At 37.1% G+C, this 25,312-nt stretch overlaps 1 protein-coding gene across 1 annotated transcript in view; it reads left to right on the top strand.

Moving 5' to 3' along the window:
• The first annotated feature begins 1,560 nt into the window (after nucleotides 1-1,560).
• ARHGAP39 (Rho GTPase activating protein 39) overlaps nucleotides 1,561-25,312 on the top strand; it is a 283,264-nt gene continuing 259,512 nt past the window's right edge. Inside the window, exon 1 of the mRNA XM_036742205.1 lies at nucleotides 1,561-1,715. Within this exon, the coding sequence (XP_036598100.1) occupies nucleotides 1,636-1,715 (80 nt within the window). The 5' untranslated portion in view covers nucleotides 1,561-1,635. The remainder of the gene's footprint in view (nucleotides 1,716-25,312) is intronic.

Here is a 25,312-nt window from a genome sequence, read left to right as displayed (position 1 = left end):
TTTTCATGTGACTTTTTTGTCAGTAATGAAATTTCAAGTAACTCAGATTTAAGCTTTTAGGGGAAAAAAAGGGCAGGTCACCTAAGGGACAATAGATATGTAAATTTAATTTTGTACTTGATTTGTACTTTGTACTTGAAATGTCCTTGAAATTTGATTTTTGTACCTGGTACATAAGACAGAGGTACCAAAACATTAAAATCTGAATTTTAGAAATCTGACATCTTGTAGACTAAACAATCTCATGGCACTTGTGCTCAGACTGGATTTCCAAATGATCCTAAAATGTGAGCTAGATTTGGCAAGTAGTCGGTGTATGTTATTTCTGTTGCTGTCATTGTTTTCCTGACTGCTGATGTCTTCATCTAGGAGATGTGAGTTTAAGACACAGAATGACACAATCCATTTTTTAGAGTAACTGATGATTAGGAATTACTTGAGTTTCATTTATTGTGAAAGAAATATCAGTATATTAAGACTATTTAAATGGAAAAAGATGAGAATGATCTAAGAGTAGGAAGATAGAAGCATTGGAAGTATTTTAAAGAACAAGTCTTTTGACAAACAAGTTAAGGGAGTCAAAAATTTGGTAGGGCTTTATAAGGTTTACAAAGGGCTTTCCTAACAATGACCCTTTGTGAAAAGTAGTAAAAGTATAATTATTTCCATTTTATAGGTGAAGAAACTGAGGCTCAGAGAAGTTAACTGATTTTTTACAATAGTCACAGCTGGTAAGTAGAATTGTTGTCACTAAAATCCCAGGCTCCTGACTCTAAACCCTGGCTCTTAACATTAAACTACACTGCCTTTATAGCCATAGATGACATAATACTGACCCAGCCTAAATGTTTAAATGGCCTGTAAGTATTTTCACTTGAAATAAAGTAGCAATAGCCATTTCTTGGCCATGAGTCAAGGATTTTCCTTTTAATCCCCACCCACAAACTTCCCATTCACTTTATGCATCTGGACACTATGAAGAGCATGTGAAAAGATGAGTACTTGTTTTAGTGGAACTTTAGAATTAAAGGAAGAGAGGCTAGAGAGGACACTGCCACTTTCTTTTATGGGGTCTAGATTGAATTTGACCTTTTTCAGGAGGACAAAATTCCCTCCTCTTAACAAAGAAGAAAAGATTATCAACCTATCAGGTGTCATTGTTCATCTCTATAATACCAGACATAGTACCTTATTTAGTATAATGGTGAAATGTTAGAGTGAATAATTTCTGTTTTGTTTAGAATTAAATTTCTCAATACAAAGATCTTTCTTTTTGGATGTCTACTGTATTGTGTTTTGCCGTAGGCTATTACTGAGAAAATCCAAGTTTTTGTCATTTGGAAAGTCTTTCCTTACCTTTGAGCCTGGTTTACCTGCTAACATTAGGTGTTCTTTGTTGACTGAATGAAAAGTGAGCTACCGTTTGGTTCCTAAAACACAGAATAAAAATGATTTCTCCCTCCTCCCCCATATTTGAAGTTTTTAGTCTTCTTTTTGTAGCTTAGGGTCAGAGATCTGAATATTTGTTTAAAGATATATTTTTCTTTTTATATAGCTCATCACCCTCCTATTTGATGGTGGAGACCTAAGGATGAGTCAGTGAAATCCCACTGATTGCTGTGGCAACAGACTGAAATGTCCCAGACTCAGGATTACGATTGCCGGAGTCATAATACTGACATACAGGATCCTAGGAGTTCTGGATCAAGTGCCAGGTAAGGAAAGGGAGAAATCCAAAACTAGTTCTTCTGGAAGAATTTCAAAATATGGGATCAAGTAAATTATTTAATTTTAATAATTCTTCTATTTTAATGTTTCTGGTGGAAATCAATATTGTATTAAGAGACTATAGAGCTTCAATAAACTACTTAGAAGTCAGTTTTTATTTTTTGCATATGAGCACTTAAACTATTCAGAGTCAGAGCTATTGTTTCTGTTTTTTGTTTTCTATCAAGGAGAATCTTTTATATAAAAAAGATAAACCAAAAAATTTATTAAGAGGAAATTGAAAGCCAAAAAAGGAGGGCATAGTAAAAGAAAACTTACGTGTCTATATTGAGTGTAAGGCACCCAGGCTGGATAAAGTATATTAAAAGAATTTGCACATGTAAGTATTGAAGCTCTATTAAGAAATTGAGACAGCAAGACAGAGAATTTTCTGAAAACTTTGACCATAAGTCTCCAGGAAAATTGTAGAACAGATGATTAAACAGATGGTTTTGGAACAGTTAAAAAGAGATAGGATGATCACTAGGAGACTACATGAGTCAGAAAAAATAATTCCAGTTCCTTTTTTTTTTCTTGACAGGATTGCTAAACTGATAAATCATGCACATATTGAATGTCAGAATTGGAAAGTACCTCAGTCATTAACTAGAGCATAGGTTCATAGTTTCAGAGCTGGAAGGGACTTTAATGATGATCAGTTACAATTCCCTCATTTTACAGATTGGGAAATTTCATTTCAGAAAGGTTAACATCACAACTTGCCAGACTCAGCAGCAAGTAATTGTCTGAGGCAAGATTTGAACACAAGTCTTTCTGACTCCATGTTCAGTACCATCCACTATGCAATACTGCCTTAAGGTCTAGTTTATATATTTATAATATCCCTTATAGATGGTTTTAAAATCCTTGCTTGAAGAACTGCCCTGTGATGGGAAAATTTCATCACCTCTATTGGCAATCAGTTCCACTTTTCTGACAGTTCTAATTGTTTGGGTTTTTTTTTCTTTCTCATGTTGTACTGGTCTTCCTCTGCACCTTCTCCCTGGTGCTCCTAGCTCTGCCCTCTGAGGCCCAACAAAAATGCATTGAATTCTTCTTCAACATGATTAACAGCTTTTAAAATACTTAATTCAGCTATTTTTTAGAGGCAGTTTGATGTTGGGGAAAGAATACTGGATTGGGAAATGGAGGATCTGGGTTTGGATCCCTGCTCAGCTACTTTCTTACCTTCATGACTTATGTTCCCACATTATTTTTCTGAGCCTTGTTTTCTTCAGTAAAAATTAAGGAGTTGAACTGGATCATCTTTAACTTCCTTTCCTATTCTACATTCTGTGATTCTTTACTGACTTTAAGTCTTTTCTTCTGCACATCAAAAAACATTCTTAATTTCTTCAGGGGACCCTCATATAGAATAGTATTAAATTCCTTCACCAAGATCTTGTTCACCATTCTTCAGACATAATTCAGCTTGTTGATAACTTTCTTAAAATATGGCAGCCAAAATGGAATATGGTACTTCAAATGTGTTCTGACCAGGGTACATGTGTTTTGACTATCACTTCAACTATAAGCTCTCTTGTTCTAGATGCCGCTTCATTAAATTCGATTAAGATGAATTTTTTGGACTGCTGTGTATCTCTGGTATGCTTGGGTTTTATCAAGAAATTTAAAAATCTTTCATATCCCTGGACAAGATGGAGCTAGATAGGTGAGTTGGGTTATAGTAGACCCATAAGTGGACAGAATTCTAAGGTAACTTAAAATCTCAGAATCTTAGACCTGGGAGGGACCTCAAACAGCATTTAATCCACCCTTTCCTTGAATAAGAGTCCTCTCAAAAACAGAAACTGGAAACTGAGGCTTAGAGAAGTTCACTGATTTGACCGAAGTCTCGTGGCTGGTAAGTGGGAAGCCCAGGCATAACTCAAATCTTCTGTCTCCAAATCCAATGAATATGAAAAAATAGAATTAAAATTATGAACATGAAAACCATATATCCATAAACTTCTGGCAAGAAAATGAGACACATTAGTGCTCTGCCAAAAAATATAATTGCCTTATTCCAAATGAGAAAAAACATCACAGTTGCATTTGGGGTGGTTAGGGAAAAGTAGTAATGTCTAGCTTTAGCCACTGCCCTAAATATCAGAAAGATAATTCATTCCATTATAGGTTTCTACATAATGAATTTCTAGAAACTTCTAGTCTAATTTCCGTGTGAGGAAGCCAGTTTACATAGCTTGTTATTGGCAGAATTGAGATACAGACACATGTTTCTTAATTCCTAATCCATGCTTTATGAATGAATTTAAGGCTGTAGTAATAGAATTATATGAACTGCTGCAGGGTGAAGTGAGCAGAGCCTCTAGAGAACAGTTGATATAGTAATAGCAACATTATAAATAGAGATAACTTTGAAAGACAACAACTTTGCTCATTTTAATGAACATCTACAGCTTCAGAGCACTAATGGTGAAACATACTTTCCATCTTTCTGAGGAAACATCATGAGCTTTAGGTGTAGAATGAGACATATTTTTTAAAAAAATCTAATAGAATGAAATTTTAATAGCCATAAATGTAAAGTACTAAATTTGAGGTCAGTCAATCCAACAGTTGTAGGATTGGATGGAGGAGATATGGCTAGATACCTAGGATGGAGGAGATATGGCTAGATACCATGAAAAAATCCAGAGATTTTAGTGGACTGAAAGCACAAATTGAGGCATCAAGAATGATTTTAATGCATTTTTCCCCTGATATGTATTTCTCAGCTCTATATACATCAGTAAGAAAGAGGAAAAATGCCTAAGAAGTCACTTTACATGGGAGACACTTTTCAATTCTAGATGTGACAAGTACAGCCAGATTTGTTTTACTTGGCTACGGTTTGGTTACAATGGAAGACTTTTATTTGGAGGGGGTGGATTGTTAGGAACCATGGGAGTTAATGATAGTGATTGGGGGAAAAAAAGTGAAGTGGAGAAAGAAAGGAGCATCAGTAAAACATTTAAAAAATGCAGAGAGAAAGGCCAGAGTGTGATTTAGAGGAGGACAAGCTGGACCATATTGGTATTGTCGATGTTAATTTTAATTTAGTGACTGGTGGATGTTTTGACTTGTTTTAGATACTTTCTCTATTTAAGATTAAATGTAGTGACTTTGTGGTTTCATTTACAATTCACATTTTCTTGCCTTTACATTTGGGAATGTTTGTGTTGGTTGATTTCGTAGTTCATAATAATTTTTTAAAGTCTGTTTTAATAATACAACCTAATAAGTGGAATTTAATGAATAATTTTCATAATAGAAAAAAAACTTGTTAATGATATATAAAAATCTTTGCTTTTTAACCCTGTTCTATTAAGACTTTTTAACACTGCTTTGGATGAAAGAATATATAGTATATCTATCTATATGTTGGATCTGCGGGATCAAAAATATTTCAGAGGGCTGTGACACTATACTAGATCTAATGCCTTGAATTTTAATTGTTACAAACATCAAGTCTTGTACTTGAATTAAAAAGAGCTTCACAGGCTCAGGGCCAGGGAGATGATATGTCAGACTTAAGGATTTTAGTTGGATGAAATGTAATATAAATTAGAAGTATGACAGTGTAGGCAAAAAAAGCAAATGTGATCACAGCTTTATTAATAGAAGTCTAGTGTCCAAATGAGGGAGGAAGTATTCCTGCTGTACTTTCTCCCATTCCTGACATATATTGGCTTGATGAGCCTGGGTATATCACTTAACCTCTTCGGGCCCCAGGCAGCTCTCTAAACTTGTAATTTCTTAATTAAAAATATTTTACTTTATTTTTCAATTGCATGTAAAATCTTTAACATTCATTTTTAAAATTTTGAGTTGCAGATTCTCTCCTACCCTCCTTCCCCTCTCTCCATCTGCATTAAGAAGCCAAGAAATTTGGTAGATACTATATATTAGTCATGTTGTGAAAGAAAACGCAAATCAAAAGCTCCAAGAAAATAAAGTTTAAAAAAGTATACTTTGGTCTGCATTCAGACTTTATTGGTTCTTTTTCTGAAGGTGAGATAGCATTTTTCATCATAGTACTTCAGAATTGTCTTAGATCATTGTATTGCTGAGATTAGCTAAGTCATTCACAGTTGATTATCATAAAATATTGCTATTACTTTGTACAATGTTTTCCTGGTTCTTCTCACTTCACTTTGCATCAATTCATGTAAATCTTTCCAGGTTTTTCTGAAAGCATCCTACTCATCATTTCTTATGGTACAGTATTATTTTATCACAGTCATATATCATATCTTCTTAAGCCATTCCCCAGTTGATGGGCATCCTCTCAATTTCCATTTCTTTGCCACCAAAAAAAGAGCTGCTATAAATGTTTTTTACCTTTTTAAAAAAAAATCCCTTTGGGATACAGACTTAATGGTGCTATTGGTAGGTCAAAAAAGGGTTTTCATAGTTTTATAGCTCTTTAGGCATAGTTGCAGATCTCTCCAGGATGGTTAGATCAGTTACCAACTCTACCAACAATGTATTAGTGTCCCAGTTTAACTACATCCGCTCCAATGTTCTTCATTTTCCTTTTCTGTCATATTAGCCAACCTGATAGGTGTGATATCGTACCTCAGAGTTTTTTTAGTTTGCCTTTTTCCAGTGATTAGTGATTTAGACCATTTCTTTCATATAACTGTAGATAGGTTTGTTTTCCTCTTCTGAAAACTGCCTATTCATATCCTTTAACCATTTATTGTATTCTTATTAATTTGACTCAGTTCTTTATGAGAAATACAGTGAAACTTGCTGTAAATTTCACCCCAGTTTTTGGTTTCCCTTATAATTTTGGCTGCATTGGTTTTGTTTGTGAAAATCTTTTAAATTTAATGTAATCAAAATTATCCATTTATATCTCATAATGTTCTCTGTTGTTTGGTTATAAATTCATCCCTTCTCTATAGATCTGAAAGGTAAACTATTCCATTCTCACTCAGTTTGCTAATAGTATCACCCTTTATATCTAAATCATGTGCCCATTTTGACCTCATATTGGTATATGGTGTGAGATATTGGTCTATACCTAATTTCTGCCAAACTGCTTCCCACTTTTTCCAGCAATTTTTGTCAAATAGTGGGTTCTTGTCCCCAATTCTTAGATCTTGGGGTTTGTCAAACACTGGATTACTATGTTCATTTACTACTGTGACTTATTAAGTCAATCTGTTCCACTGATTCCCCCCTCTGTTTCTTAGCCAGTACCAGATTATTTTGATGATTACCGCTTTATAATACAATTTGAGATCTGGTATAGCTAGGCCATCTCCCTTAACATTTTTTTCATTGACTGCCTTGATATTCTTGAACTTTTGTTCTTCTAGATAGATTTTGTTACTATCTACTCTAGCTCTATGAAATAATTTTTTGGTAATTTGATTGGTATGGCCCTGAATAAGTAAATTAAGTTAGGTAGAATTATCATCTTATTATATTAGTTCAGCCTACCCATGAGCAATTAATACCTTTCCAGTTGTTTAGATCTGACTTTATTTGTATGAAAACCTTTTTATAATCGTATTCATACGGTTCTTGGTCTTCTCTTGGCAGGTAGTCTCCCAGCTACTTGATGTTGTCTACAGTTATTTTTCTGTGGTATTGTTTGTGTGCTTTCTCACCAGTAAAAAGAAGAGGTTGGAGCAGATGAAATCTGAGGTCCTTTTCAGCATTAATCTATGATCCATGATTTGGCAAGTCGGGGTAGGCAGAGCGAGAAGCCTTCCTTTCACCCCTTACTTAAATCATTCCACAAAACTACTTCTTGATTCCTAGATTCTTAGACTCTCTGAGCCAGAAGGTGCTTTAGAGGCAAGCTAGTGCAGTTCTCTGACATTCAAAGGAGGATTTTGAGGACGCATTAAGGGTCACCTGATGACTTAGTAGCAGCTATGGAAATTTGAATCCGAGTCTCTGACTCATCTTGCTTCCTTCCTCACAGGGATTAGTTTAGTGTTTGATAAACCCATTCTGAACTGTACTTGAACCTTATTAGCTAAGGACAGTATGGTCCTCATTCTAGAACCAGACAGGACCTCAGAGATCATTTAATCCAACCCTCGCATTTTTTTGAAGTTTTATCATATTTTATTATTTAAAATTTTTGTTTCCAACATTGGTTTCCGCAAGATTTTGAGTTACAAATTTTCTCCTCATTACTACCCTCCCCCCCTCCAAGATATCATATATTCTGATTGCCACGTTCCCCAGTCAGCCTTCCCTTATGTTACCCCATGCGCCGTGCCCCTCCCCCCCCCTCCGCCCTTTACCCCTGCTTTCTTGTAGGGCAAGATAAATTTATATACCCTATTACCTGTATTTCTTATTTCCCAGTTGCATGCGAAAAAAACTTTTTTTTTTTTGGAGCATCTGTTTTTAGAACTTTGAGTTCCAAATTCTCCCCTCTTCCCTCCCCACCCACCCTCCCTAAGAAGGCAAGCAATTCCACATAGGCCACACATGTATCAGTATGCAAAGCACTTCCACAGTTATCGTGTTATGGAATCCTAACTATATTTCCCTCCATCCTATACTGTCTTCCTTTATTCAGTTTTTTCTCTTGACCCCTGTCCCTTTTCAATAGTGTTTGCTTTTGATTACCTCCTCCCCCTATCTGCCCTCCCTTCTATCATCCCCCCTTTCTTATCCCCTTCCCCCTACTTTACTGTGGGGTAAGATACCCAATTGAGTGTGTATGGTATTCCCTCCTCAGGTCAGATCTGATGAGAGCAAGATTCACTCATTCCCCCTCACCTGCCCCCTCTTTCCTTCCAACAGAACTGCTTTTTCTTGCCACTTATATGTGATATAATTTACTCCATTCTATCTCTCCCTTTCTCCCTCTCTCAATATATTCCTCTCTCACCCCTTAATTTTATTTTTTCAGCTATCATCCCTTCATATTGAACTCACCCTGTGCCCTCTGTCTATATATATATGCATATTCCCTTCAACTACTCTAATACTGAGAAAGGTCTCATAAATTACAAACATCCTCTTTCCTTGTAGGAATGTAAACAGAATAGTTCAGCTTTATGATTTATGATTTCTCTTTCTTGTGATTTCCTTTTCTCTTTTTCTCTTTTTTATGATTTCTCTTTCTTGTTTATCTTTTCATGCTTCTCTTGTTTCTCATATTTGAAAATCAAATTTTCTATTCAGCACTGATCTTTTCATTGAGAAAGCTTAAAAGTCCTCTGTTTTATTGAAAATCCATATTTTGCCTTGGATCATGATACTCAGTTTTGCTGGGTAGGGGATTCTTGGTTTTAATCCTAGCTCCTTTGACCTCCAGAATATCATATTCCAAGCCCTTCGATCCCTTAATGTAGAAACTGCTAGATCTTGTGTTATCCTGATTATATTTCCACAATACTCAAATTGTTTTTTTCTGGCTGCTTGCAGTATTTTCTCCTTGACCTGGGAACTCTGGAATTTGGCTACAATGTGCCTAGGAGTTTTCTTTCTGGGATCTTTTTCAAGAGGCAATCAGTGGACTCTTTCAATTTCTATTTTACCCTCTGGCTCTAGAATATCAGGGCAATTCTCCTTGATAATTTCTTGAAAGATAATATCTAGGCTCTTTTTTTGATCATGGCTTTCAGGTAGTCCTATAATTTTTAAATTCTCTCTCCTGGATCTGTTTTCCAGGTCAGTGGTTTTTCCAGTGAGATAGTTTACATTGTCTTCCATTTTTTCATTCCTTTGCTTCTGTTTCGTAATTTCTTGATCTCTCATAAAGTCACTAACTACCACTTGCTCCAATCTAATTTTTAAAGTGGTATTTTTTTCAGTGGTCTTTTGGACCTTCTTTTCCATTTGGCTAATTCTGCCTTTTAAGGCATTCTTCTCCTCATTGGTTTTTTGGAACTCTTTTGCCATTTGAGTTAGTCTATTTTTTAAGGTGTTATTTTCTTCGGTATTTTTTTGGGTCTCCTTTAGTAAGTCATTGACTTGTTTTTCATGGTTTTCTTGCATCACTCTCATTTCTCTTCCCAATTTTTCCTCTACTTCTCTTACTTGCTTTTCCAAATCCTTTTTGAGCTCTTCCATGGCCTGGGACCAGTTCATGTTTTTCTTGAAGGCTTTTGATGTAGGCTCTTTGGCTTTGTTGACTTCTTCAGGCTGTATGTTTTGATCTTCTTTGTCACCAAAAAAAGATTCCATAGTGAGAGTCTTTTTTTTTCACTGCCTGTTCAATGTCCCAGCCAACTTACTTGACCCTTGAGTTTTTTGTCAGGGTATGACTGCTTTTAGAGTAGAGAGTACTTTGTCCCAAGCTTTAGGGGTTGTGCTGCTGTTTTCAGAGCTACTTTTCCTCCACAGTCACTGCGAACTGTGCCACAGCAGTGCTCCTCCTCCCCCAAGAAATGCCAACCAGGACCTCGATTCAGATCCAACCAGAGCAAAGCAAGAGAACCTGCCTCTGTGCCAGCGAAGCGCTCCAAGCCAACCTTGCACTTCTCCTCTGATTCCTCCCACCATGTGAGCCAGGGACTTCAGGAAGCAGCCACAGCTGGAGCTCTGGAAGCAACCTCAGGAGTTCCTGCTGCTGCTGCTGCCACTACCACACCGCCTCTGCCACCCCCAGGGCTGGGGCCAGAAGGCTCTCTAACCTGATCCAGAAGTTTTCCCACTAACCTGCTCCATGGTCTTTGACGTTTGTGAGTTGAGAAGTCTGGTCACTGCTACAGTTCAGTGATTCATGGCCCTCAAGCCTGCTCTGCCTGACTCCCAATCAGGTTGGTCCCGGTGTGGCCCATGCTGAGCTGCGCTCTGCTACCAGCACCATGTGATAGACCCTTCCCAGCGACCATCTAGGCTGTCCTGGGCTGGAGATGTGCTTCCCTCTGCTATTTCATGGGTTCTGCAGCTCTAGAATTTGTTCTGAACCAGTTTTTTTTTTTTCTTTGGTGTTTGGAGGGATTTGTGGGGAGCTTAGGCAAGTCCATGCTTTCCAGCTGCTGTCTTGTCTCTGCCCCATATGTTCTGTCTACAGTTGTTTTAAATGGGATTTCTCTTTTTATATCTTGCTGCTATATTTTGTTGGTAATATATAAAAAATAATGATTTATGTGGGCTTATTTGTATCTTGCAAGTTTACTAAAATTTTTAATTATTTCCATTAGTTATTTAGTGGATTCTCTAGGATTTTCTGAGTATATCATCATATTGTCTGCATAGTGATAGGCTTTGTTTCCTTGTTGCTTATTCTGATTCTTTCAAATTTCTTTTTCTTGTCATTTTTAGTACACTCTTGAATAATAATGATGATAATGGGTATCCTTGATTTAACCATGATCTTCTTGGGAAGACTTCTAGCTCATCCCCAATACTGATAGTGCTTGCTTGATGGCCTTAGCTAGATACTGCTTATCATTTTAAGGAAAGCCCCACTTATTCCCATGCTTTCTAGTGTTTTTAATAGGAATACTGTATTCTTTCAAAAGCTTTTTCTGTATCTATTAAGAAAATCATGTCTTTTTCGGTTGTTTTTGTCATTTACATGGCCAGTCATGTTGATAGTTTTACTAATATTGAACAAGCCCTGCATTCCTGATATAAATCCCCCCTGGTCATAGTATATATAAGTTTATAATTTGAGGAACAGGTTCTGATCTACATTGTTGGATGCATTCTCCTCACTAATAATTTCTTAGACCAGTTTGAATCACAAGTCTAGAGAACTCTTCCCCAATCAAATAATAATGTATTTCGTTGTGAATTCAGAAGGGACATTGACAAATACTAAAGTTTTTCCAGAGAAGAGTAGCCATGAGGGCTCTTGAAACTTTGCCATGAAAGACTGATTGAAAATAGGTAAGAATTTTTGAGGCTAGGGGAAGACATCTTTTCACAGATACCAATTATAAGAATGTTTTCCTGTAAATAATTTTTTTTTCTTTTTAAATTATTTATTTAATATTTTTAGTTTTCAGCATTGATTTTCATAAGACTTTGAATTACAAATTTTCTCCCCATTTCTACCCCTCCCCCCACTCCAAGATGGCATATATTCTGATTGCCCCGCTCCCCAGTCAGCCCTGCCTTCTGTCACCCCAGTCCCCCTCATCCCCCTTTCCCTTACTTTCTTGTAGGGCAAGATAGATTTCTTTGCCCCATTGCCTGCATATCTTATTTCCCAGTTGCATGCAAAAACTTTTTTTTTTGAACATCTGCTTTTAAAACTTTGAGTTCTAAATTCTCTCCCCTCTTCCCTTCCCACCCACCTTCCGTAAGAAGGCAAGCAATTTCACATAGCCACACATGTATCAATATGCAAAATGCTTCCACAGTACTAATGTTGTGAAAAGCTAACTATATTTTGCTCCTTTCTATCCTGTCCCCCTTCATTCAGTTTTTTCCCTTGAACCTGTCCCTTTTTGAAAGTGTTTGCTTTTGATTACCTCCTCCCCCATCTTCCCTCCCTTCTATCGTCCCCCCTTTTTATCTCCTTTCTCCTTCTTTCCTGTGGGGTAACATACCCAATTAAGTGTGTATGTTATTCCTTCCTTGGGTCACCTCTGATGAGAGCAAGATTCACTCATTTCCCCTCACCTGCCCCCTCTTCCCTTTCTACAGAACTGCTTTTTCTTGCCACTTTTATGCGAGATAATTTACCCCATTCTCTCTTGCCCTTTCTCCCTCTCTCAATATATTCCTCTCTCATCCCTTAATTTGATTTTATTTTTTTAGATATCATCCCTTCATATTGAACTCACCCTGTGCCCTCTGTCTATATATATGTATATTCCCTTCAGCTGCCCTAATACTGAGAAAGGTGTCATGAATTATACACATCATCTTTCCATGTAGGAATGTAAACATAACAGTTAAACTTTAGTAAGTCCCTTATGAATTCTCTTTCTTGTTTACCTTTTCATGCTTCTCTTGATTCTTGTGTTTGAAAGTCACATTTTTTACTCAGCTCTGGTCTTTTCACTGAGAAAGCTTGAAAGTCCTCTGTTTTATTGAAAATCCATATTTTGCCTTGCAACATGATACCCAGTTTTGCTGGGTAGGTGATTCTTGGTTTTAATCCTAGCTCCATTGACCTCTGGAATATCATATTCCAAGCCCTTCAGTCCCTTAAGGTAGAAGCTGCTAGATTTCGTGTTATCCTGATTGTATTTCCACAATACTCGATTTGTTTCTTTCTGGCTGCTTGCAGTGTTTTCTCCTTGATCTGGGAGCTCTGGAATTTGGTGACCATATTCCTAGGAGTTTTCTTTTTGGGATCTTTTTCAGGAGGCAGTCAGTGGACTCTTTTCAATTTCTATTTTGTCCTCTGGCTCTAGAATATCAGGGCAGTTCTCCTTGACAATTTCTTGAAAGATGATATCTAGGCTCCTTTTTTGATCATGTCTTTCAGGTAGTCCAATAATTTTTAAATTATCTCTCCTGGATCTATTTTCCAAGTCAGAGGTTTTTCCAGTGAGATATTTCACATTGTCTTCCATTTTTTCATTCCTTTGGTTCTGTTTTATAATTTCTTGATTTCTCATAAAGTCACTAGCTTCCACTTACTCCATTCTAATTTTTAAGTTAGTATTTTCTTCAGTGGTCTTTTGGACCTCCTTTTTTATTTGGCTAATTCTGCCTTTCAAGGCATTCTTCTCCTCATTGGCTTTTTGGAGCTCTTTTGCCATTTGAGTTAGTCTATTTTCTAAGGTGTTATTTTCTTGAGTATTTTTTGGGTCTCCTTTAGCAAATCATTGACTTGTTTTTCATGGTTTTCTTGCATCACTCTCATTTCTCTTCCCAATTTTTCATCTACTTCTCTTATTGCTTTTCTAAATCCTTTTTGAACTCTTTCGTGGCCTGAGATCCGTTCATATTTTTCTTGGAGGCTTTTGATGTAGGCTCTTTGACTTTGTTGACTTTTTCTGGCTGTATGTTTTGGTCTTCTTTGTCAACAAAGAAAGATTCCAAAGTCTGAGTCTGAATCTGAGACTGTTTTCACTGTCTAGCCATGTTCTCAGCCAACTACTTGTCCCTTGAGCTTTTTGTCAGGGTATGACTGCTTGTAGAGTAAAGAGTACTTTGTCCCAAGCTTGAGTGGCTGTGCTCTTGTTTTCAGAGGTATTTCTTACAGCAAGCTCTGCCACAGCAGTGTTCCTCCTGCCAATCCTGACTGCAACTCAAATGTAATCGGGCTCTCCACTCCCACTCTGATCTGCCACTTAATTCCTCCTTCCAGATGGGCCTGGGGCCAGAAGCACCTGCAGCTGTAGTTCTGTAGCTGCAGTTCCTTCCCTGCCCCCAGGGTGGTGGCGGAACAGTGAACTCCTTTCACTGTATCCCCTGCAGTTTCTCCCACTAACCTTCTCTGTTGTCTTTGGTGTTTGTGAGTTGAGAAGTCTGGTACCTGCCCCAGCTTACCGTTTCAGGGTGCTAGGGCTTTTTTTGCTCGGCTCCTGGTCTGGCCGGTCCTGGCACGGCCCACGCTCCATGTGATAGACCTTACCCAGCGACCATCCAGGCTGTCCTGGGCTGGAGCCCTCCTTTCCTCCGGTATTCCTTGGGTTTTGCAGTTCTAGAATTTGTTCAGTGATTTTTTATCGGTATTTCGAGAGTCCTGGGGGAAAGCCTTAGGCAAGTCCCTGCTTTCCAGCTGCCACCCTGGCTCTCCCCACTCAATAATTTTTTCTGTATAGGATTTAGAAATCCTCTGCCAATATAGAATTTCAAACTTCCCCAGGCTTCCATGTTCTTTGGGACTCACCAGAAGATTTTGTATTTGAGGAAAAAGGGTAATAAATATTGAATTATAGCTCATTTCTGTTGGCCAAAAATTGCTTGCCCAATCCAGAGCTGGTCAATGTCTGTTTGTACAAAGTTGTTAGTAATTTGTCTCTTATTGTTTCTCACTCTCTTTACTATGATATTACATTGATTTTTATTAAATCTGGTACCTGCCCTTTCAGAGCTTTCATCCAACTTCTGGATCACTTGCAGTGAAAATGACCTTCATCGTTGGTGTTGGATTTTCTCAGATTCACTGCCTGTGCAATGTACCAGTTGCTTGGCGCTTTAAAGTATTGTACTTGGGTAAGGTGGGTGGCTTAATCTTAAGCATTTCATTTTGGAAAGGAGCGTGAAGGATTCCGGATTAGAGGCATTAGATATCGTTGGCCAAATAAATAGAAAATAAGCTGTTTCCTTGGAAGAAAAAGAAATTATTTAGAGCAAAGGGAGATGAGATTAAGCTTAGATTGACATGGGCAGAGATTTAGACAACATAAACAGAGGCAGTTATTACATTGCAACTAAATACATTCTTTAAATACATGGGATCATAGATATAGAGCTGCTAAGAACATTAGAGTTCATCTCATTATACCCCTTGTTTTGTAAATGTCTCTTCAAGAAGTTGTGACTTGCCTTTTCCTCCAAGTCCAGCACTTTTGTCTACCGCACCACACTTGTAATTTCATTTTTTTCTCCCCCTTTTGGCAATTTAACACAATCTATCACAGTCTGGCTCCAGCCTATCTTTCCAGGCTGATATAACATTAGACATACTACTGCCTATACCTTGTACAGGACATTCAATCTTATGGCTCTATGCCTTCATATAGGCTGTCCTCCCTACTTATTGTTTACATGTTGTTTCCTCCATTAGAATATGAGCAGAATATGTCCTTGTGATAGAGATTGTATTTTTGACTTTCTTTGAATCCTCAATGCTCAGGACAGTTTCTGGTATATAGTAAGTATTTAATAAATATTTGTTGAAACTTAAAATTCTTTTTATGATCATTGCCAGCAAAATAAATTGAATATTACTCATTCTGTTTATTAAGAATACTTTCTTATTTAACTTTTTATATTCCAAATTCTTATTAATTTATTCTTTTCCTTAAATAATTGTTTTAATCTATTTAAACATTTGTTACGTGCCTTCTATGTATAAGATCTTGCTCTGCACACTGGAGTGCAGAAAGATGAACATGGCGTATACTTCTGTAATATTATGCATCATGGTTATCTAGTTTATGTCTTATCCTACTGTAACAGTATTAGCAAATTTTTTTTGTAAAAGGTAAAATAGTAAATAATTTAGGCTTTACAGGCTAAGAGACAAAAGTGAGAATATTGTCTAAGTACATGTATAACAAAAGAGAAAACACTTCCACAAATTTTTATTGATGATAACTATAATTGAATAAAACTTTTTTGAAATATGGAATTACTAATGAGATGGATGAAATATTTTTGGGAGGGAGATAACATTTTGTTTAATTGGAGTTCAAAGTTAGTGTTCACTATCATCAGAATTAATTACAGATATTCATGTTAATGATGATCTGTAATGAAATTTTATTTATTTAATCTTTGAAAATGTCTTTTTATAGAAAAAGGTACTGTGAAATACTGATATCAATCAATGAGCATATGATTATAAGTGATACAAAAGGCTGACAGTCTTACATAAGTTTATTTTCTCTGGACTCGTTTGTTGGGCTCCTGCAGTCAAACACGATTTAATTAACTCAGCATCAGTAAACAGCTTTCTGTGCTTGACTAGCAAATTAGCCAGTCAAAAATTTGCTTTGGTTGCAGCCTCATTTTCATTTTTTAATTTTGTCCAGAAATTATGTGATGAAATCATCTTTAAAATTTTTCTTTTTAAATCTTTTTTGTTTGTAGCATTATTTTGAGTTGGGAATATTGTGATCAGTGTGCTTAGTTTGGTAATGGTAATATTTTATATTCTTTTAGCACAGGTAAAGAATCATAGCATAGTTAACACAATTCTTTACCTTCTAGTTTAATAACAAAATAATTCACATTCCACTATGCCTTACAAGAGCAGCATTTGAAGTCTATACTTTTTTTTGTTTTAATATGATGGGTTTCTACTGGTAATAAAAAAAATTATCAAGGTATAACAATATGTGTTGCACTGGAAATTCTGTTGAGTTACAATTGTGTCACTATGATTTGTGGTACAGTATGTTGCTGTGGGAAGTGATGAGAGCCACATAATCTCTTTTGCAGCTCATTTGTAGCATGAAAGCAGTCACAGACTAAATATAAACCAATGAACGTTTCTGAGTTCCAAAAAAACTACCAAAACTATTTATCGATACTAAATTTAGAATTTTATGAAATTTTCATGTTATGAAATACTCTTTTTTAAAAAAGTCATTTAAAAATATAAAAACCATTCTTAGCTTGCAGGCCATAGAAAAACAAATGGTGGCCCGAAGTGGCTCATGGACCACAGTATGTTAGCCTCTTGTATTAGACTATTAGAATGTTATCTGATTGGTGGGACAAAACATACCCACAGTTAAGTATAAGAAAATACATTATGGTGGGTACTTTCAATATCTCCGAAGTTCTCTGACAATTCTCTCAAAGGAAAGTTACTTTTTGGTGCCATTGATCATTAATTAGATAGCCACCTGAACTAGGCCATGAGAATGGGAACTATTTCAATAAGTGAAGATTAGGGTGATGGAGATAAGTTCATTTCGGAAATAAGAATGGAGGGATGCAGGTGCGAAAAGATAGAATGATGTCTAGAGAAGGTGAATAATGTACAAATACAAGGAGACAGGAGAGGACAGGGCAAGATTGGGAAATAATTAAATTTTCTTTTTGGCCAAGGTATGTAGTACATAACCAATCAGAAGTAATCAATTAATAAGCATTAAGCACTCGCTATGCATCAGGTACTGTGTTAAGCAATAGGAATACAAAGAAAAGGAAAAATAGCCTTTACCCTTAGGTATGGCTTATGTTCTGATCAGGAAGACAACATACCTGAATTAGTACATACAGTAGTAAGACAGAATAGATAGAGGTGATCTGTTGCTTGGGGGAGGGGGAAATGGAGAGAGTTTGAAATGCCTCTGGAGGAGGTAGCACTTAAGTTCGGTCTTCTAGGAGACTGAGTATTCTAAAAGCTAAAGGTTAAGTAGGAGAGCATTGTAGGTATGGGGAATAGAGTAAAAAGCCTGGCAAACGGAGTGTCATGTGCAAGAAACAGCAAATGACTCCTTATTACTATATTGTAGAGTACATGGAAAGGTGAGAGAATATAAGAAGTAGGAAGCAGTAAAGTTGTATGGAGCTTTAAATGCCAACAGAGAATTTTTATGTTTGATCCTGTATTTATAATGCAGTTTTTTGACTACAGACATTACATGGCTTTATCTACACTTTAGAAAAATCGCTTTGGCCACTAAATGAAGATTAGTTCGAATTGATGAGAGACTTGAGACCAGCAGGACCAAGTGAAAAGCTATCGTAGGCTTTTTTAATAGCCCAGTGACAATTGACAAGGGCCTGGACTAGGTTGGTGGCTACATGAGTGTAGAGAAGAAGACAAGTGAAATATTTTAGAGAAAGAAACTATGAGATTTGTATCTAGATTGTGAAGAAGAGAAAGGAGTTAAGGATCACAGTGAGGTTGGGAGTCGGGTAACTGGAAGGATGATGGTACCTTTGGTAATATTACGGAAGTTTAGAAAGGGAAGGGTTTTGGGGGAAACATGAATTCTGTTTTGGACATGTTGGGTTAGAGATGTCTTTAGCACTTCTAGTCTAAAATGTACAGCAAGGAGTTGGTTATTGTATTATCAAGGCAATAATCATAGTATAGATGATAGTAGTCAAAATGTCTATGTAATTCTGTATCGCAAAATACAAGAGACTGTTCACATGGAAGGTAGAAGTAAACCATTTGTTCAGACACCAGAAAATCAGATCCCAAAACCAGTAAGCCCATTTCACCACAGCAGCAAAGAATTCAATACACAATATCATAGCCGAGAACCACTTCATCTCAAAGCCATCCACCCCACTTCTGGGGCCTTGCCACCAACAAACACTCCCAGTATAGCATAGCACATGTCTGCTCTTTCCCTCAGCTCTAACTGCTCTCTCTCTGAGCATTTCCTGTGACCCTCTTTCCTTTTCTTGTCAGGAAGCTCCTCCTACCACATGTGACTTAGGCTTCCTGTGACGTAAGCAGGTCACATGGCCTATTGGGTGGGAAAGATCTTCACATCTAAATTGTTATTACAGTGATGTAGGACTAGAGCTGAGGAGAGAAATTAGGGATAGATATCTGAATCTTGGAATAATCTGCATAGAAATGATCATTGACCACTCAGAACCTGATGAGACCACCAACTGAGAGAGCTGTTAGTGGCTCTTAACTTCTTTTGTGTCACTGATCCTTTTGTCAGTCTGATGAAGCCAATTGATTCCTTTTCAGAATGATGTTTTTAAATGCAAAAAACAAAGTATGTAGGATTATAAAATCAATTATATTAAAATGTAGTTATCAAAATATATTAAAAAAAACTTCATAGACCCCAGGTTAAGAACTCTCGTTATAGAGAAAAAGAAGAGAGCCCTGAGAATTTCCTGGAGCCCGCTTTTCCGGGCTACACTATTATTTTTATCGTTTTTAATTACTCTTCAACCAGGTTCCCAATTTTTATGTGGTGTAGCACTAAGAATGCTGGTTTGGGAGTTATTGGACATGGATTGAAATCCCAGATCATCTATCACCTTACCTTGTCATATTGTACAAGCTATATAAACTCCTGGTCCTCAGTATACTTCTCTGTAAAAGGAGGATATTGGACTGCATGGTGGTTGTTGTTTTCTTAAGTCACCTTCTACCTCAAAATGAATGATCTTTTTTGTTTTTAATTTTTAAATATATTCATACACTTTGTTTTTAAACAACCTCCATGTCCCAAACCCAAACAAATCCCCAGTAAAGTTTATTGCCTGAAAAACAATTAATCATTTAACAGATGGGATATGTCCTCTAACATTTATAGTATGTACTTAAATTGATGGTTGTATTTGACAAGTTTTGTTATTTCTTAATGGTGACTTCATTGATATTTTATATTGATGTTGTCATTATATATTTTGTTCCCAGATTCTGTTTATTATTTTTGACTTCTTTCTTGCTTCTGTGTGATTATACGTGTATAATAACTTGCATTCATCTCTTTTCTATTTTCATTGCCAACACTTTATCATATGTGCTTCATTAATACTAAATTATTGTTGTACTGTCCAAACTGTTCTTTCCACTTCCAATCTTTTTTATCTCCTAATCCGAACTTCATATTTCTTCCAGTTTAATCTTGCATGTGGACATATCTGGCAATATCATTCCTTTGTACAGAAACATTCAATGGTGTCTTATACTATTGCTGCCATCTATGATCCTATATATCTTCTTCCTTTCATAACTAAATTCTTTGAGAAAATTGTTTATACTTGGTACCTCTACTTCCTGTTGTCTCACTTTCTTCTACTCTCTGTGGTCTGGCTTCTAATCCCATCATTTAACTGAAACAACCTTCTCTGAAGTTACCAATGCTCTCTTAATTATCTAATGGACTTTTTCACCCTGATCTCTTGATCCATCTTGACCTGTCTGTAGCATTTGATGTCATCTTCTAGATAATCTCCTCATTAAACCTTTCATGACAGTGATCTCTGCTGGTTCTTCTCTTTCCAGCTTCTCCTTTTCAGTCTCTTTTGCAGAATCTTTATTCATATCATGTCCACTAACTATTGTCCTTGCCCTCTTCTCTCCCCTCCCTCCCCATTATATCACTTGGTAATCTCTTCAGCTCCTATGGGTTCAGTTATCAGCCCTATGCAGATAATTCCTTGATTTACATATCTGGCCTTATCCTTTCTCTTGTGCTGCAATCACACATCTCCAGCTGCCTGATGGACATTTCCAACTTGATGTCCCATAGTCACTTCATATTCAAAATGAACAAAAAAGAACTCATCTTCTTTCCCCCAATCTTTCCTTCTTCCAAACTTTCTTATTACTGTTGAGCACATCAGCATTCTCTCTGCTACCCCAGTGCCTTCCTTGATGACTTACTCTCATTCACCCCATATATCCAATGCATTCAAAAAATTTTTGTTTCTTTCTTTATAACATCTCTTGTATATGGCCCCTTCTCTCCACTTAGAATACTGTCATCCTGGTGCAGGCTTTTATTACCTTTCACTTAGACCATTGGTATAGCCTTCTAACTGGTTTTCCTAACTCAAACTCTCTCCTCACTCCAATTCATATTCCATTCAACTCTGCAAAGGTGATTTTTGTAAAATGAAAGCCTAACTGTCACTCTCCGTCCTGCCATGAGCTCCAGTTGTTTCTTATTACCTCTAGGATCAAATATAAAGCCCTCTAACATTTTAAATCTTCTTTACTTAGCCACTTCTTACCTTTCTAGTCATGCTATACTTTACTTCCCTCCAAGCACTCTATCCCTCATACCTGTAATGCTCTGTCTCTTAAACTCTGACTTGTATTTTCCTTGCCTTTCTTCAAGACTCAGCTCAAGCCTGCCTTCTTCCAGAGGCCTTTCCAGATGCTAATGCCTCCCTTTTCAATTTACTTTCCTTTTATCTTTATATATCTCGTATTTACACAATTATTTACACTTTATTTCCTCCATTAGAATAAACATGTTTCTTTATGGCAGAGACTGGTTTGTTGTTTTTTGGGGTTTTTTTTGCCTTTCAAACTTTTTTTTACATCCTTAGTCCTTACCACAGTTCCTTGAACATAATAAGCTCTTATTACACATATATTTTTTTAAACTATCAATATCTCTTTTTAGGTTCTGATTTCCATGAAAGAAATTACTATTCCCTAATTGCCATATTTGATTTGAATATAGATCCTTTTCTCAGTCCTGGTCTTTTTTTGACGTTGTTGACCAAATTCACATCCTGTATACTCTCTACTTTGTATATTTATGATACTGTTCTTCCTACTTGTATAGTCACTCCTTATCAGTCTTTTTTGTTTAGTTGTTATCACCCCCTTGATATGAATGTACCCCAAGACTCCTTTATGGGCCCCTGTTCCCTTCTCTTTCTATGTTCTTTCACTTGATGACCTCATCAACTCTCCTGGGTCTTATCATCATCTCCAAAACCATGTCCAAAGCTGAACTTAATATCTTTTGCATAAAACCTACTTCTCTTCCAAATTTCCCTATTTCTGTTGAGGGTGCCACCATCCTTCCATACACCCTGTTTCATAACCTTTGTGTCATCTTTGACAATCCACTGTCACCTCACATAGCTAACTAGTTGCCACATATTTTCTTTTCCACTTCTATAATATCTCCTGCGTATGTCCCCCTTCTCTGTACTTAAGAATCACTACCTGAATACAGGTCCTTATCGCCTGTCTCCTGGACTGTTGTACTAGCTTCCTAATTGGTCTCTTTTCCTCAAATTTTATTCCATTCTATATACCAGCTTCCACATACTTGCAAAATTGGTTTTCCTTAAGCTTATACTTGACTGTATCATTCCACCTGGTGTGTAAATTCCAGTCATGATGGTATACTTCTAGGATCAAATATAAACGCCTTCATTAAAGACTTAATACTTGCAAAACTTGGCCCTAACTTACCTTTCTAGCCGTATCACACATCATTCTCATTCTCCTTCACAACTTCTGTGGTCTAGTTAAATGGTTGTTCTTACCTTCTGTCATATGCAGCATTTCATTTCATAGATTTATGAATCTATGAATTCATGGATTCTGAATTGAGTGTTGGAAGAAACCTTAATCCAGCCTCCTTATTTTAAATGTTGGAGAGCTGAGGCCCAGAGCTGCAGTCTGCCCAAGGTCACATATGTACCAAGTAGCAGAGACAAGATTTGTACTCGTTATCTGATTCAAAAGCCAGTGCTGTTTCCCATCTCTGACTTTGCATTGACTGTCTTCTGTGCATGAAATATATTGACTTACTTGCTTCTTAGAATTCCTGATTTCTTTGATCTCAGCTCATTTGCCACCCTCTTTGTGAAGCTTTGGCTACTCCCCATTTGCTAGTGCCATTCTTGTCAAAATCACTATGTATCTATTGTGTTTACATCCCAACTTATATCTCTGTATGTTTTCTTCTTGGATAGAATGTACGTTCCTTGAAGGTAATGACTATTTGGATTTTTTTCTTTGTTTCTCCAGTACTAAGCATAGTATCTAGCACATAGTAGGTGATTAATATGTTTTTATTCTGCTCTTACTTGTGTGATCTCTCCTCAGTCGCTTTTACTGAGTCTTTATCTAATTTGTACCTATTAAATGTGAGTATCCCCTAAGGTTCTGTGATGGGTCCACTTCTCTTTTCACTCTATACTATTTCACTTGGCAAACTCTTCAACTTCCATGGATTCATTTATCATCACTATACTGATGATTCTCAGATCCACTTATCCTTCTCTAACTTCTTAACAAAAATTTCTCCTAAATCCTTCTGTCTTGCAAAAATTCCCTCTTACTGTTGATGGCACCAGCTTTACTTTCTTATTACTCAGGCTTAAATCTAACTATTATCCTTGACTTCTCACTCTCATGCCCCATATGATTTGTTGCTAAGTACAGGGTGTCCCTACTGCATCAAGTTCACGTGACTCTTGCAAAGTGCATCAACCTTTGCATCGCAAATGATGGAAATCATATTGAAGATGTTATTTGTTAATATTCCAGTTAAATAAAATGTTGTTGAAAATTTCATTCATTTCATTTCTTGAAAATGTGCATTTTGCCTATGTATCCAGACTTTAGGAACACACAGTACTGTGGATTCTACCTTTATGGCCAATCTTGTGTACACCCTCTTCTCTACTCTGACACTGTCACATCCTTGGGGCAGGCCCTTCCTTACCTGGCCCCCTCCTACTTTTCCAGTCCTTTTATACCTTATTTCCTTCTATGTACTCTTATGATGAAATCTTCCTGCCTTCAGGGGACAGAGAGATGTCATTGTGTCCCAATCTGCTCATCTGCTTGCCAGGAACTGTTTGTGCCTTCAGGGGACACGCACAGAGAGAGAAATGCTATTCTATAACCAGCCAATCTTCTTGCTTGACCACTTCCTACTTGCCCTGGAGAGATTCTGTTCCATCTTGTGCTAGTCTGCTCTCCTAATTTGTCCCTGATTGCACAGAACTGTGAAGAATGGCATTGCATCGTATTTCCCTCCTCCAGTCTCTTAGACTAACGCACATGCAGGGAAAGGAGAGAATCACCATTCAGTCAGCTCACCTTACTTTTCCCCTTGCCCAAGCAGCCTAAAGTCCTGAGAGGACTTTCATCTTGAGACCAAACCCTTAAGGATATTGATAACCTCCTTGAACTCATTTCTCAGTGATTAACGTACTCCCATTTCCATCATACCCTCCCCATCCCAGTGACTGGAACACCTGGCTGTCATTGTTCAAACCCATTCTCAATCCTTCAGTGCCTATTCTCCCATTCCTTTAGCTTCACTTTCCTAGTTTTGTACTCTAAAACTATGTAACCCTTCTTCTGTGCTCTCTGGAATGCCTGTTACATAGATATCAAACTTGTATTTCATTTTATATCTTTTTCCTTTCTCATTCCTTCAATATTTTAACTTTGACTGATACCTGGCTGTTTGTCCTTCGTTTTTGAAGAGAACCAATGACATCATAGGGTGATGTCTTTACTTGTGTGTGAATTGGATTTAGGGAGATACCTCCTGATGACAGATCCTCCCTGACCACTCTTTACAACACTGGTCAGATGTTCACTTATTCCTCTGACTTACTGGATGTGGTGGAGAGCTGGAATGAATACTCCTTGTTCTTTTATCTCCATTATTCAGTAACCTCTCCTTTCTGGTTCAAACAATTCATATTTATTACCCAATCACGATTTGGAGAGCTGTTTCCTATTTACCTACAGGCACTCTCCTTTTTTCTACAAAGAGTTTAGTGCCTACCTCAGTATCTCTCCTCCCCAACTCCTGTTGTCATGGTAGGGAAGGAACTTCAGCACACATTGATGCTCTCAATCATTCTAACCTCACAGTTCCTCAACTTATTCTTCCACCCTTGCTCATCTATACACAGAGATAGTCATGCCTTTGGTCTTGCCATGACCCAAAAATGAATCATCTCCGTGTTCAAGAACTCTGAAATTCCCCTTATCTGATCACAGTCTGTAGTTATTCTACCTTTCCCTCTGCCTTGCAGTGACAAACCCTGTTCTTTATCCTCCTGTGACCTATAGTCTCCAACCCTTTGGTTCTTTCCCAGGCCTTTATTGGTTATACTCTTTTACCTTTCTCATCTTGATCACTTGGGGAACCATTTCATTTCTACACTGTCTTCTCTAGTCTCTTGCTCCCTTATTCTGTTGCTGATCTTGCCCTTCCAAGCCTTAATTTTGGCATTACTCCCACCCTCGTCAGCCTTTGCTTCTACTTATATACTGCCAAATGAACCTAGAGAAAACCATGAAATAATGTTGACTGCTACAAATTTATATTACATAATTTCAGCTGGGCCCTCATTGCATCTAGGCAGTTCTTTTATGTCTCCCTAAATGATTTACTGTCCACTCACCACAGCAGCTTTTCCAGATCTTTTCATCTTTCCTTAAACTTTCCAGGTCTTTCTCTCTTTCTACCCTTTCAGCCTTGCCTCATATTTCACTGAAAAAATTGAGACCATTTACCTAAAGCTCTCTCTTATCCCCTCC

This window comes from Trichosurus vulpecula, chromosome 1 (genome assembly GCF_011100635.1).
Source record: "Trichosurus vulpecula isolate mTriVul1 chromosome 1, mTriVul1.pri, whole genome shotgun sequence".
Classification (NCBI taxonomy): Eukaryota; Metazoa; Chordata; class Mammalia; order Diprotodontia; family Phalangeridae; genus Trichosurus; species Trichosurus vulpecula.
Note: the sequence above shows the minus strand (reverse complement) of the source record. Positions and strands in the feature narration are given on the sequence as shown.